Below are 15,325 nucleotides of genomic sequence, written 5' to 3' on the forward strand. Positions count from 1 at the left end.
TAAAATTTGTATGTATTCAAAACTAGCATGTAACCCATGTCTATTTTTAAACTTTACAAACCTGAAACTTGACGTAATAAAATCTTGAAGAATTGAAAATAGGCCTATAACCATCCTCGGTGGATAAAGAATCTCAATGCAAAATTTCAAGTTAATCAGTTGAGTAGTTGAGACGTGATAATGTTGTGTATCAAGGTGAGATGATACTGTATCATATCGTGGGGATACTGTATCATTCAAGGTGATACCATAGTGATGATGCGTCATTCGTGAATTTCCTATCCCCTAAATGTATAAGCCGATTCTTTACTTTATTATATTAATATCGGGGCACAGAGCTTCGCTCGTTATTTATTTATTGATAAACAGAGCACAATTCTTCAAAATGATTGGGGAAGGACAAACAGACACATCCCAAAACTGTTTCTTCCCCGAATTTTGATTTATACACTATAAATGGTCCAAAAAGTAGGTTATGTTCCATACACTTGAATTCAGGTCCAATTTTCAGTCGAAATATTTAAAAACAGAAAAGTTCTAATTTAGATTGTTTACAAACCAAATTGAATAACAAAATAACACTCACTAATGACTTAAAACTGTTATAATGATTAACTTTGAATATTATGATATACTCTAATTTAGAGTGATGAACCATGTCATGTCAACAAATCAGATTATTTTGATAGAGTCTAATAAAATTTCTAGATAATATTTCTCGTGAGATACGGTAAGCTGTTTGAATGATTACACAGCTGATCTCCCACACAGGCACACGCATCTTCTGTTATCGACATGCCCTTAAAGAGAATTGTATTATTGAATAGGAAGGGATCTGAACCCACTTCATTAGATCAGTTTTTTTGATTTTTAATTAATAATTAACGTCGCGTTTCAACCAGTGGATGCCAAATTTGGGAAGCCATTTTCATAAAGGTAGGTGACTACTGAGTCATTGTTTTAAATTTTTCATAACCACAACAAATGAATCTTCACTAGCAGCAAAGCGAGTAGCCCTTGAAAAATTCATCTGTTTATTATTATTTCGTAATTGCTAATTATAATTCTAATTTTGTAATAAATAATTTATTGTTTTGGTTTAAATATCAAAAACCTGTACGATCTTTTCTTGTTTTTCATTTTCCCACCCTTACATATTCAGTGGAGGCGTCCCTGCTCACATATTATACACCTAATATGTTCTGAATTTCGTGAGAATCGTTAGAGCCGTTTTCGAGATCCGGTGAAATACAACAAACATCTAAACATATGAACAGAAATTGCTCGTTTAATAGTGTAGGATACATAGATATGCAGGGAATACCTGATCATCTATGTGGATGACGTCTAAGTACTTGTGTAGAAGTGTGACACTCTCAGGATGAGTCAACTCCATTTTGGCTCCGAAATCTTCTCGCAGTTCTGGGTCAATGCTGAACTGAATCGGCAGAATTTCATTACTGCTATCAGTCAGGGGAATCGCAGAAGCCAAGGCTACAACAATACAATCATTACAATTACAATCATTACAATTACAATCATTACACTAGTAGTTCTGTGAACAGTAGACCTCACGCAGTATTCTCATTCACAAGTACCTGATTGAAACTATAGACCTTATGGAAATACAGCAATAGACTGGCTTCTCCACACATCTGTGTAATCACTTGTCAGCTGATTTATGATGAATAATTCTATAGTCTGATTTTTACTCTAATATTGGCGTATGGAGGAGGCTCCTTTTTCCTTTTATATTATTATCCTTGAAATGCAAAATTTCCAAAAACCTTGTATATACGTCGACGCGCAATTAAAAAAAGAACATACCTGTCAAATTTCATGAAAATCTATTACCGCGTTTCGCCATAAATGCGCAACATATAAACATACAACATTTGAACATTTAAACATTCAAACATTTAAACATTGAGAAAAATGCCAAACCGTCGACTTGAATCTTTGACCTCGGTCAATTACAATCGTTACAAAATGAAATATGTGATGCATAAATTGAATAAGTGGAAGCATAGAGAAACAATAGCGTAAGTAGATATCCCATGGTATAGGGCGTTTATGTCGCAACTTTTACTGTTATCTCAAGCTGATAGTCCACGTAGTTCTTTCCCGTGAAGCTGTGTGACACTGGTAGTCTCTCATATTGTGCCGTTCATACACTCTCACCCCAACAAAACAGTAAAAATCGACAGTAATCGGCTTGAGATAACAGTAAAAGTTGCGACATAAACGCCCTATACCATGGGATATCTACTTATGTTATTGTTTCTCTATGGTGTTATTTTGTTATTGAATTTGGTTTGTAAACAATCTAAATTTGAACTTTTCTGTTTTCAAATGTTTGGACTGAAAATTGGAGCTCAAAAGTGTATGGAACATAACCTACTTTTTGGACTAGCTTATTTATAGTGTATAGATCAAATCCGGGGAAGAAAAATATTAGAAAATTGTGTTCTGTGTATCAATAAATGAATATAAACTAGTAGTTCAGTGAACAGTAGACCTCACGCAGTTTTCTCATCCACAAGTATCTAATGTCACCTGTTCTAGTTGATTCAGTTGAATAACAATTCACAGTTGTATCATAATTTACTCTTAAAAACTGTTATTTGTTTTCTCAAAGATCAAAATCTCACTTATGTTAATGAACTCAGTTCACGTTTGAATTGTTATCCCATATGATAATTTATCCAGTTCCGTCTTCAATCTTTCCATCTGATATAAATATTCCTGAACTATTTTAAAATTATTTTTTCCTACAGTTACGTTGGAAAGTGGCCATTGCTGCACTGATTACAGAACGCAAAGAATCACTTTTCCGCTCTAGTGCGGGAAAAATTTTTCTGCACTCCAGATTTGCAACATGGCAACGCAAAATACTTAGTGGGTTATATGGAGCAACAGTGCAGCAAAATCAAAATGAAGTTGGTAACAGTGACTGCTGTGGCTGCTATAGTGAGCAGAGGTGCAACCAAGCACAACGCGCTAATTATTAGTATTAGATATTATAACCAACGACAACATTTTTATTCAATTTGACAATAAATTAAGGTTTTTATCAATAATAAAATTACACAGAAAAACATTTGATGCATTTCAGGCAATTTTACCCATAATTACCCACTTTTCATATTCAATGGTAACTGTAGGAAAAACTTAATGTGAAATACGTGCGCAAAGTTCCTCTGCTGCACTCAAGAAGCCATTCCGCCCTCGCCTACGGCTCGGGCGTAAACGTTTCTTTCGGTGCAGCAAACTGTCACTTTGCGCACTAGTTGCACAAATAACTATTTCCAATCAAGAATATTATAATTTCTTCAGAGTTATTCAGTTCATTTAATTACTTTTTATTTCATTTTCAATCACCTATTGAATTTTTGTTTTTCAAATGTTGGAATATTGATACTGATGGGCACACATCAGTAAAAATATTGAAACTCTACCTTATAGAAATAGACACGGCCAGACATCTGTGTAATGCATGCAATGAATAATCCACTTGTCAGCTGATTGATTATGAATAATTCTATAGACTGATTGATCCTATCTTCAAAGTAAATGATATATATATATAGTAACTAGCCGTCAGGCTCGCTTCGCTCGCCATATCCGTCTAGCCAGGGGGCTCCGCCCCCTGGACCCCCGACTGGATTGTCCATAAATGAGATCAGCGGGCTCGCTTCGCTCGCCTGCATGTAGACCTCAGCGGAGCCTCTGTACCGAATTTGAACGTATTATGTCAATCGATCTCGAAAAACACCGGTTACTATATCGGCGTATCTTTGGCGAACAAAATTCTTCCACCTCAGCTTAACCTGTGTACTGAATTTTTTTTTAATATGTTTCCATCAATTATTGAAAAAGGTGAGGAAACGCAGAAAAGCTGAGAAAACGCTAATTTTGGCTAATTGGATAAATTTGTATTTAGGAGGTCCTGGATAAATGCATTTCAATCTTCAACTTGGTCCCAACCTAACAAAGTCAACTCAACTTAATGACAACCTGGCAAAATTTTTAATTTACTAACCAGAACAACTGTTTCGAAGAGGTACTCTATCTAGATTATAGTTCTATATTAACATATGGCATGGGCATTTCAATTATAATTTTAAGATATTGGAATAAGAAGAATATACATGCTAAAAGAACTTTAAACCCTTAAAAACCACCCTTAGAGTTGAAATATCGCCAAAAGATATCTTAGTGCGCCTCTAAAGGGCCAATTGAACATACCTACCAAATTTAAACGTTTTTGCTCCGGTAGATTTTTAGTTCTGCGAGTGAGTCAGTCAGTCAGTCAGTGAGTGAGTGCCATTTCGCTTTTATATAATTATATAGATATCAGAGTATGGGGAATTCCTCTTCTTTTCATATTATTTTTAAAATGTCAATAAACCTTGTGTAAGTTATACATCGACGCGCAGTTGAAAAAGGATTATTCCTGCCAAATGTCATAGGATTGTATCAACGCGTTTGGCCGTAATTGCGTTACATACAAACAAAAGCAAATCGAGTTGAAACATAGACCGCACTACGTTCGGTCAATTAGTAAATAATACAGTGCTTCATTCTTCTGAGTTCAAAATTTCCAGTTCCTCCATTCTGTTCATATAATTGGACTCGTATTCTTAGCTAAAGTATAACCTTTTTTCGATATTTCACAATTATTAAATCTGTTAGTAGATATTTGGGCTGGGCCTCTTGTTGCTCTAGACGTATAGTGAGGTCCACGTTATAATGGCAGTGAAGAAAGATAGGAGAAAAACGTTGCCAAGTCTCTCCATTTTGCCACTGAGTGTACACAGCTGTTACTCAATTCGTCCCATTAAATTTTATCTAATAATAATTTCATTGTTTCAAGAATACACATTTTAAATCACGACTTGTGTACCAAAGTATTTTGATAGAAGAAAAAAAATGGCGGCTGAGAATTGTTAGTCTACTTTTGTACAGTCACTGTCAAAAGTAAAAATAAAATATTCTGGCAAACTGACAACATTGCAAAGCTAGAGAGAGATAGTGCTATCTGTTTTGTTGTATGATAGAAAAGGACAGCAACAGTATTGTCAATTGTACACTGCCATTATAACGTGGACCACACTATAGAGTATATAATAATTTTCAGAGTTTACCTATGCTTTTGCTTCTATACTTTTGTACTCCGAAGCAAAGCTCGGTGCCCCCGATATTTAGAAATACAGTATAGTTATTTGTGCAACTAGTGCGCAAAGTGACAGTTTGCTGCACCGAAAGAAACGTTTACGCCCGAGCCATAGGCGAGGGCGGAATGGTTTCTTGAGCGCAGCAGAGGAACTTTGCGCACGTATTTCACATTAAGTTTTTCCTACAGTTACCATTGAATATGAAAAGTGGGTAATTATGGGTAAAATTGCCTGAAATGCATCAAATGTTTTTCTGTGTAATTTTATTATTGATAAAAACCTTAATCCTAAAATCCTAAAGTCCTCGTTGTCCTTGGCTATAATATATAATGAATAATAATTAGCGCGTTGTGCTTGGTTGCACCTCTGCTCACTATAGCAGCCACAGCAGTCACTGTTACCAACTTCATTTTGATTTTGCTGCACTGTTGCTCCATATAACCTACTAAGTATTTTGCGTTGCCATGTTGCACATCTGGAGTGCAGAAAAATTTTTCCCGCACTAGAGCGGAAAAGTGATTCTTTGCGTTCTGTAATCAGTGCAGCAATGGCCACTTTTCAACGTAACTGTAGGAAAAATAAATAAATATATTCGACTGACCATGTTGTTTGGTATCCATAGCAACTAGAGCCGAGAAATGCCCCCCGTCATAGGCCAGCATGAGGGGGGAGCGGTGACACTCCCCGGGGGGGCACTCCATTGGCAGATAGATGCCTCCAAACGGGATCGGCGCCAAAGGTTCACCGTTCATGTCCTGACAAACAAACAAACAAATAACAGTCAAACATTTTCAATTCAGTAAATCATACAGAAAAGATAGCATAAGAAGATAATATGCCATGGTTTGTAGAATTCATTCAACGTTTGGAAGTTTCGTATCAAATTATGGTGTTGTGTATCAAGTTTAGATGATACTGTATCATATTGTGACTTGATTTTTCATTCATTAGAATCTTAGAGAAAAGATAGCATAAGAAGATAATATGCCATGGTTTGTAGAATTCATTCTAAGTTTGGAAGTTTCGTATCAAATTATGGTGTTGTGTATCAAGTTGAGATGATACTGTATCATATTGTGACTTGATTTTTCATTCATTAGAATCTTAGAGAAAAGATAGCATAAGAAGATAATATGCCATGGTTTGTAGAATTCATTCAACGTTTGGAAGTTTCGTATCAAATTATGGTGTTGTGTATCAAGTTGAGATGATACTGTATCATATTGTGACTTGATTTTTCATTCATTAGAATCTTAGAGAAAAGATAGCATAAGAAGATAATATGCCATGGTTTGTAGAATTCATTCAACGTTTGGAAGTTTCGTATCAAATTATGGTGTTGTGTATCAAGTTGAGATGATACTGTATCATATTGTGACTTGATTTTTCATTCATTAGAATCTTAGAGAAAAGATAGCACAAGAAGATATTCCACGGTTTGTAGAATTCATTCAAAGTTTAGAAGTTTTGTATCAAATTATGAAGTTGTGTATCAAGTTGAGATGATACTGTATCATATTGTGACTTGATTTTTCATTCATTAGAATCTTAGAGAAAAGATAGCATAAGAAGATAATATGCCATGGTTTGTAGAATTCATTCAAAGTTTGGAAGTTTCGTATCAAATTATGGTGTTGTGTATCAAGTTTAGATGATACTGTATCATATTGTGACTTGATTTTTCATTCATTAGAATCTTAGAGAAAAGATAGCATAAGAAGATAATATGCCATGGTTTGTAGAATTCATTCAAAGTTTGGAAGTTTCGTATCAAATTATGGTGTTGTGTATCAAGTTGAGAGGATACTGTATCATATTGTGATACCATATTAGAGAAAAGATAACACAAGAAGATACTCCATGGTTTGTGGAATTCATTCACAGTTTGGAAGTTTTGTATCAAATTATGGTGTTGTGTATCAAACCAAATGTTTTTTATTGTCGTTCACAATTATACATGTATTGACAAAGTCATGAAAACGGAGCATAGTCCTTAGTCTGAAGCTGAGGTGAATAAAAACATAATATATACATAGAATTTAAACATTAAAATGAAATAAAACAATGAAAATTAACACCAGGACAGACAATAACATTTGGAATTAAATAACAGAATTGATTGAAACAACAAATATGACACCTATACCAGATCAGCATTTCTAATACTCAAACATGATAATAACAAATAGGGGTGAAATGAATTTTCAAATATTGCAGATTAAGTCAATCTCTTAATAGTCACTGTATAATGTACAAAAAAGTTTACAATAGTTTGTTGAGGTCCATTAACAAATATGATAATAAGACTTTTCTTAATCTCTATATCTATAAAAGGCTAAGCCCCGACAGACTGAAATCACACCACAGCCCAAACTACTGAGCCTACAAACTTGAAATTTTGCACAATTGTTTATGATAGCCTCAAAACATCCACTAAGAAAGGATTTTCAGAAATTTTCCCCCCTGAGGGAGCTGGCCCCCCCAAAAAATTTTTACTTTTTAACCGCTCATTGCACAGCAAAGTCATGAGGAACTTTTTTGTTCAGCTACGAAAAAATAGATCTCTGTAGAAAAATTCCGACCAGGAGCAGAGAGGGGTCCAGGAGAGGGCATTTTTTGAAATTTTCATGTAAAATCACACTACAGCTCAAACTAAATGGCCTACAGACTTAAAATTCTGCACAAATATTCTTCAATCATGCTAGACGCGCACTAAGAACGGATTTTGAGATATTTTGCCTCTAAAGCTGCGTACACATATTCGTGCTTCCAACCCGCACCGAGCACGCTCCTCCCTCGTACCGCCCTAGTACCGCCTTCGTACCACCATCGAACCACAGTCGGACCGCCCACGCACCCATCATGAACGTTACGGAAGATGGTAGATCTTCTCGCGTTCCCCGGTCGAACCACTGTTGCTCCCCGGTCGATCATCAATCGCTCTGCTGGAGTGACGTTCGGTTGCGGAGCAGAGCGACAGTCTGTACGCACCTTAAGGGTTTCAAAGGATGAAAAAGGATCCTATATTTAGTAAGGTTATGAACATGGTAAGGTGAATGCTATATGGAACTGAGATAATTGACACATGATATTCTAACATATGTTGTAATCATTGGAAATCTTAAAATAATTTTATCAATCAGCTGATCGAATTTAATTTTCCGTGTGAATCGAAAGCGCGAGCTTGCCACGTGTTTGTTCCATTGTTGGCCAGTTCGGTTTGCGCCTTCTATCAGCTGTATATGGAGTCTCATACATTCCGATTAGAACAGAGCACAGAGATTTTCTTTGGTTAGGAGTTTGTTGATAATTCTTTTTTCAAATTCAAATTTTATTGCAAACAAAAATCACATTGAAAAATTTCTCAATAGACAACAAGATTACAAAGAAAAGGTGTCAAACATAAACCTACATTTATTTGTAGCACGGCCAGAAAAAGACAATTTTGAGTACTAGCCGTGAGTTCATTCAATATAACTTATTTATATTTTGTATTAATATTTTGTGAACAAAAAGTACGAGTTAATGAGAGATGTGAGTAATTTCTTATATTTGATCTAAATGGTTATTCATATTGTTCTTCATAGAATTTATAGTATTCCTGGTGATTGAGCCTGTCTTTTTTCAGCGTTGACTATTAATAATAAAGCTTTATTTACAACTAGCTTACCTGGGAACTTCGTACCGCCAAAAAGTCAATGTATCTCATGTCACACTTCACTTTATTTGGTGAATCATGAAATTTATCTGACAATCAATATTTTCATTTACATCTGAATACGGACTTCCTATGTGCTTAGTCATGCAGCATTCTTTATTCCCAAAACATATTATTCTCAATCAATTGGTAGTAATATCTAACTGTAAAGTGTTGAATTAAAAAAAAAATAGGATAAATCAGTGTTTCAAAGATGAATTCAATGTTTTGATAGTTGTTGATTGTTAATAGATGATCCAGGAAATATGCGATGTACGATGAATCACACAGAATTACATATTCTTTCCATCTTCCATTTTAGGATGAATTATAAGCTAAGCTAAATTAAAAAAAAATTATTCTGCCATTAATGAATGCAATACGAACAACTTTCTTCCATGAGGTGATTAATTTTTTTCCAACATTTTCCGGTTACTCAATGATAGGGGAGTGATAATTATTTGTATAGGTCTTCTAAGGAACCATTATCTACAGCTGGTACCAATCAACTATACTTCAACTCCAAACTACCGTTGTAATACCAGTAGCCTACACAATTTATCATAGGGTGACGTGTTTATTACAGCTGGTAACTTTAGCTATGCTAAATCATATTATCTCAATATAATCTTGAATCATGATCATCTTTCCGTTCTTCGGTAGCCGCTAGGTCGACAATTTCGAAAACATAGGTATGTTAAATGGATTAATAAATAAACATTATTAGCCACACTATTAAAAGTTCTGGTCAGAAACCATCCCCAATATTCACACAACATATTCCCAAAGTTTCATGCCGTTATGTCAAATATTTTTCAAGTCATAGGGAACAAACACACAAAAACAGACATTCATTTATATATATATATATATATATATATATATATATATATATATATATCTAAGGAAGATAGAAGATATCATTCGGCTCAAACAAAAACCTCTCTAAATGGAGGTAGAATGATAAGGTTGACAACTTTCAGTTCTGTTGCTTCAACATTTTTTTTTCAAATCACTTTCAAAAAGTTCATGTAGTACCTACTATTGTGTTTGAGACACTTCTGGCGCTATCATAGTTTCACAACTATTCTGTTCCACAGTCCTATCTCTTGCAGTCGTTAACCATATCTATAATAAAATAAAGAGTTGGCTTATACACGTACGGGATAGGAAAATTATGTTTGACGCATCATCACGTCTGAACTACTGGACTAATTAACTTGAAATTTTGCATATAGGCTAGATTCTTAATTAACCAAGGATGGTTATATAGGCCTATTTTCAATTCTTAAAAATTTCATTACGTCGAGTTTTCAGATTATCAAGTTTGAGAATAGATCCTTGCGAAGCACGGGTTCCTGCTAGTAAATTGGATATTATTGACAGAGTGAAAATCCTTTCTATGACAATGAGGAATTCTTCGAGCACCCAGATAATTATTTAGGGCCGGTTTCCGAACTCGGGATTTAGCCAAGTTCTAGACTAAACAGCTGGAGTCAGAAAATTGGCTTTTCCTACAGTTACGTTGAAAAGTGGCCATTGCTGCACTGATTACAGAACGCAAAGAATCACTTTTCCGCTCTAGTGCGGCAAAAATTTTTCTGCACTCCAGATTTGCAACATGGCAACGCAAAATAATTAGTAGGTTATATGGAGCAACAGTGCAGCAAAATCAAAATGAAGTTGGTAACAGTGACTGCTGTGGCTGCTATAGTGAGCAGAGGTGCAACGAAGCACAACGCGCTAATTATTATTCATTATATATTATAACCAAGGACAACATTTTTATTCAATTTGACAATAAATTAAGGTTTTTATCAATAATAAAATTACACAGAAAAACATTTGATGCATTTCAGGCAATTTTACCCATAATTACCCACTTTTCATATTCAATGGTAACTGTAGGAAAAACTTAATGTGAAATACGTGCGCAAAGTTCCTCTGCTGCACTCAAGAAACCATTCCGCCCTCGCCTACGGCTCGGGCGTAAACGTTTCTTTCGGTGCAGCAAACTGTCACTTTGCGCACTAGTTGCACAAATAACTATTCCAAAACGGGACGTAGTCGCAGTTTTTATTTTCTCATTTCTATAATTGGAAACGTTTTTACTTGACGAAATATAACATTTCTAAATAATTCAAAATAGCTGAAACTTTACACTATTTCCTCTTTATTTTATGTTGTGTTTAATTTCTATAGTTTTTTTGAAATTTAATCAAATGTGACTGTGACATGACTACGACTACGCCCCGTTTTGGAAAGCCAATTTTCTGACTCCAGCTGTTTAAAGTCTAGAACTCAGCTAAATCCCGAGCTCGGAAACCGGCCCTAAATAATTATATCTGGATGCTCGAAGAATTCCTCAATGTCATAGAAAGGATTTTCACTCTGTTAAATAATATCCAATTTATTAAGAAAAGTCTTATCATATTTGTTAATGGACCTCAACAAACTATTGTAAACCTTTTTGTACATTATTTAGTGACTATTAAGAGATTTACTTAATCGGCAATATTGAAATAGTTATTTGTATATCTAGAGTGAAAAGTGCTGTTTTTTCTCCCTGAGGGGAAAGTTTGAAGCCCGAGGCGAGTCCGAGGGTAACAATTTTCCTGAGGGTGAAAAAACATTTTTCACTCGTGATAAACACAACATTTTTCCTCCACCTACATGTTTATAAAAACTGCAAATAAAATAATTTTTAAAAACGTACGTGACCAAACAATGTGTTACAACATAATCTAAAAATATCTTTCACACTTGTTTTCTAGGTTCTTATTTTGTACTGAAAGTAAATTTTATTATCATGGCAATTCTGTTGCTTAAGCCGCCATTTTGTCACACCGTTGAGTGGGAGGAGACTGTCTAGCTAGGCCAATGGCAGGCGTTCATGCCCTTGACCAATGGCAGTACTCGCCTACTAGTATAAATTCTGCTGCTCTTGTTAGTTTTAGTTTATCAGAGATTGACAATGGTGTAATAACCGAAACCGGTCTTTCTAATTATCAATAAATCAGTGGTTTTTTGACAATTTCTTAGTCTTTTTCATTCGATATGGATAATTACCACAATATCAACTTCTCAACTACACAAAAAATAATCTAAAAAAATGAAACAGTATCAACACAATATGATACAGTATCAACACAATATGATACAGTATCAACACAATATGATACAGTATCAACACAATATGATACAGTATCAACACAATATGATACAGCATTAAAACAATATGATACAGTATCAACACAATATGATACAGTATCAACACAATATGATACAGTATCAACACAATATGATACAGTATCAACACAATATGATGCAATTGACAGAAAAGCAGTTACCTTAAGGAATGTGTCGGCGACTACTATGATTGGCCTCTTGAGTACATGGGCCAAAGCAAGTACGTGAACTTCTTCTAGGCTTTCATAGATATCTCCTCCAAGGTTCGACATATCTCCACAGCCACTCTGGTTACTGAAACATTCACCATTCATTCATTAATTCATTCATTCATTCTCTAATTCATCTGACCACCAACTTGATGGTCAACATGAAACTATACATTTTGAGTTTAGATGGCTTGAACTAATAATAAATTGATAAGAAATATTTATTTATTTATTTATCTATATATATATATGAAAGCGAAATGGCACTCACTCACTGACTGACTGACTGACTCACTCACTCGCAGAACTAAAAATCTACCGGACCAAAAACGTTCAAATTTGGTAGGTATGTTCAGTTGGCCCTTTAGAGGCGCACTAAGAAATCTTTTGAGAATATTTTAACTCTAAGGGTGGTTTTTAGGGGTTTAAAGTTCATCTTTTAGCATGAGTATATTCTTCTTATTCTCTCAATTATAATTGAAAAATGTCCATACCATATGTTAAAATAGAACTCTAATCTAGAGAGAGTACCTCTTCGAAACAGTTGTTAACTGGTAACTAAATTAATAATTCTGTCAGGTTGGCATTAAGTTGAGTTGACTTTGTTAGGTTGGCACCAAGTTGAAGATTGAAATGCATTTATAGCGGAAAAATTGATTGGGCACTGCTACTTCAATCAGAGCTATTCCTGGGAATATTAAATTACTAGCCGTCAGGCTCGCTTCGCTGGCCATATCCGTCTAGCCAGACGTTTAGTCTGGACCCCCGACTGGATCGTCCTAACATATGATAAAAATTCTGAGATGAAAAATGCAGGCGAGCGAAGCGAGGTATGGATATGGCCAGCGAAGCGAGCCTGACGGCTAGTAATTTAATATTCCCAGGAATAGCTCTGATTGAAGTAGCAGTGCCCAATCAATTTTTCCGCGATAAATGCATTTCAATCTTCAACTTGGTGCCAACCTCACAAAGTCAACTCAACTTAATGCCAACCTGACAGAATTATTAATTCAGTTACCAGTTAACAACTGTTTCGAAGAGGTACTCTCTCTAGATTATAGTTCTATGTTAACATATGGTATGGACATGTTCGTTGATATAATTACAAATCATATGAATATGATCGGGATAGAACAATATTCCACTCAATTTCCACTTGTAACGAATACTAAAATCATATAGGATGCAAACAAATATTTTATTCATCCATCGATTAATACACCCTTACACTGCCAGCCAACAGAACAATATGTCCCAGCAGAAATGACCAACCTCAGACCACAACTGGGACAATATGTCCCAGCAGAAATGGCCAACCTCAGACAACAACTGGGACAATATGTCCCAGCAGAAATGACCCACCTCAGACCACAACTGGGACAATATGTCCCAGCAGAAATGACCAACCTTAGACCACAACTGGGACAATATGTCCCAATAGAAGTTCATCGAATCCCAGTGGGTGAATAGATCATCTAAACTACACAGTCATGAATCCCAGCGGTAGTCTTGGGTCTATTCTTTAAAATACATCAGCTGTTTAGAACTATCTGATCGCCATATTATTGTGAATTGAGGTTACATTGTGGTTATATGCTCTCATGCATATTTTTAATATTCTTCCCAAAGAATGGACATTGATATGTCCAAAGCTCCGCCAATTTATGTAGATGCATAACAATATAATTATCTATAGTTATTATATTACAAATTGCTTTTTCATATCATATACAGTTCAATAGTTATTTTCTTAGTCTATATTATGTAAATTCATCTATAATTTCGCTGTATTGCAAGCTATTGTATATAAGTGTATAAGCCAGTATATATTGTAATCTACATAAATAAAGTACTCAATCAATCAATCAATGCATGCATGTGTGTCAGATGCCGGTATTGTGCTGAATGAAGCTGTTCTAATGTGATTTGCAGTGTCATTTTGAGTTGAAAGTAAGTAAATAACTTCATTGACCGAACGAAGTGTGGTCTAAGATTCAAGTCGACGGTTTGGCATTTCTCTTAATGTTTAAATGTTTATATGTTGCGCATTTACGGCGAAACGCGGTAATATATTTTCATGAAATTTGACAGTTATGTTCTTTTTTTAATTGCGCGTCGACGTATATACAAGGTTTTTGGAAATTTTGCATTTTAAGGATAATATAAAAGGAAAACGGAGCTTCCTTCATACGCCAATATTAGAGTAAAAATCAGACTATAGGATTATTCATCATAAATCAGCTGACAAGTGATTACACAGATGTGTGGAGAAGCCAGTCTATTACTGTATTTGTATAAGGTCTATAGTTTCAAATACCTTGAAGAGGTATGCATCTTTAAGCTGGGTTTACACCAAAGTTATTAACAAAATATTAATAGCTTAATCCTTATAGATTCTATTAAATTGTGTTCACAAACACAAATATTGTTCATCATGTGTATGATAAGTTATGTTCAATCTAATATAATCTATAAGGATTGAGTTATTAACATTTTGTCAATAAATTTGGTCTAATCGGGTTGATTCAGACATGTGGGACTGTGCTGCGTTGCGTTTGCGATGGGACTGCGGCCAGTCGATTCTAGATGGATTCGCCAAAGCGGTCTCTCCATTTGAAATGCATGGCTACAGCCTAGAGTCATTCACACATGGGGGACTGCTTTGGTGCTGCGACTGTGTCATTTGAGAGCTCTCTCAGAGAGCTCTTCAAGGCCACGGTCTCATGCCCTGTCTGAGTCGACGTAGCGGCTTCGGCTGTTTCCGTACAGGCTCGGGCATGCTCGGAAATGCTTCATCACCAACAATCACGTATGGATAGGCTTCCACTGAATTTGGTAATTGTCTAGGACCTGAAATATTTTGTCGATCTTCATCCAAACGTTTACCGAGAATTGATTTTGATAGAATTCCACCATGACTAGATTTTCCATAACCACCAACATCAATTATCACGAATTTATAGTTTGCGTCAACCAAACTATAAATTACGCTAATATAACGCTAATTATACAACCGAAAATGTATTTTTATAGTTGTAGTAGAGTGACCCACT

At 35.2% G+C, this 15,325-nt stretch overlaps 1 protein-coding gene across 3 annotated transcripts in view; it reads right to left on the reverse strand.

Annotated features, from left to right (window-relative positions):
- Positions 1–15,325, reverse strand: part of LOC111049938 (OTU domain-containing protein 7B) — a 43,727-nt gene that overhangs the window by 4,342 nt on the left and 24,060 nt on the right. For all 3 annotated transcript variants that reach the window (XM_039435934.1, XM_039435933.1, XM_039435935.1), the window contains exons 6-8: positions 12,225–12,357; positions 5,779–5,932; positions 1,325–1,494 (exon numbers count right to left, since the gene is read on the reverse strand). In XM_039435934.1, coding sequence (XP_039291868.1) covers positions 1,325–1,494; positions 5,779–5,932; positions 12,225–12,357 — 457 coding nt within the window. The remainder of the gene's footprint in view (positions 1–1,324; positions 1,495–5,778; positions 5,933–12,224; positions 12,358–15,325) is intronic.

Source organism: Nilaparvata lugens, chromosome 9 (assembly GCF_014356525.2).
Source record: "Nilaparvata lugens isolate BPH chromosome 9, ASM1435652v1, whole genome shotgun sequence".
Classification (NCBI taxonomy): Eukaryota; Metazoa; Arthropoda; class Insecta; order Hemiptera; family Delphacidae; genus Nilaparvata; species Nilaparvata lugens.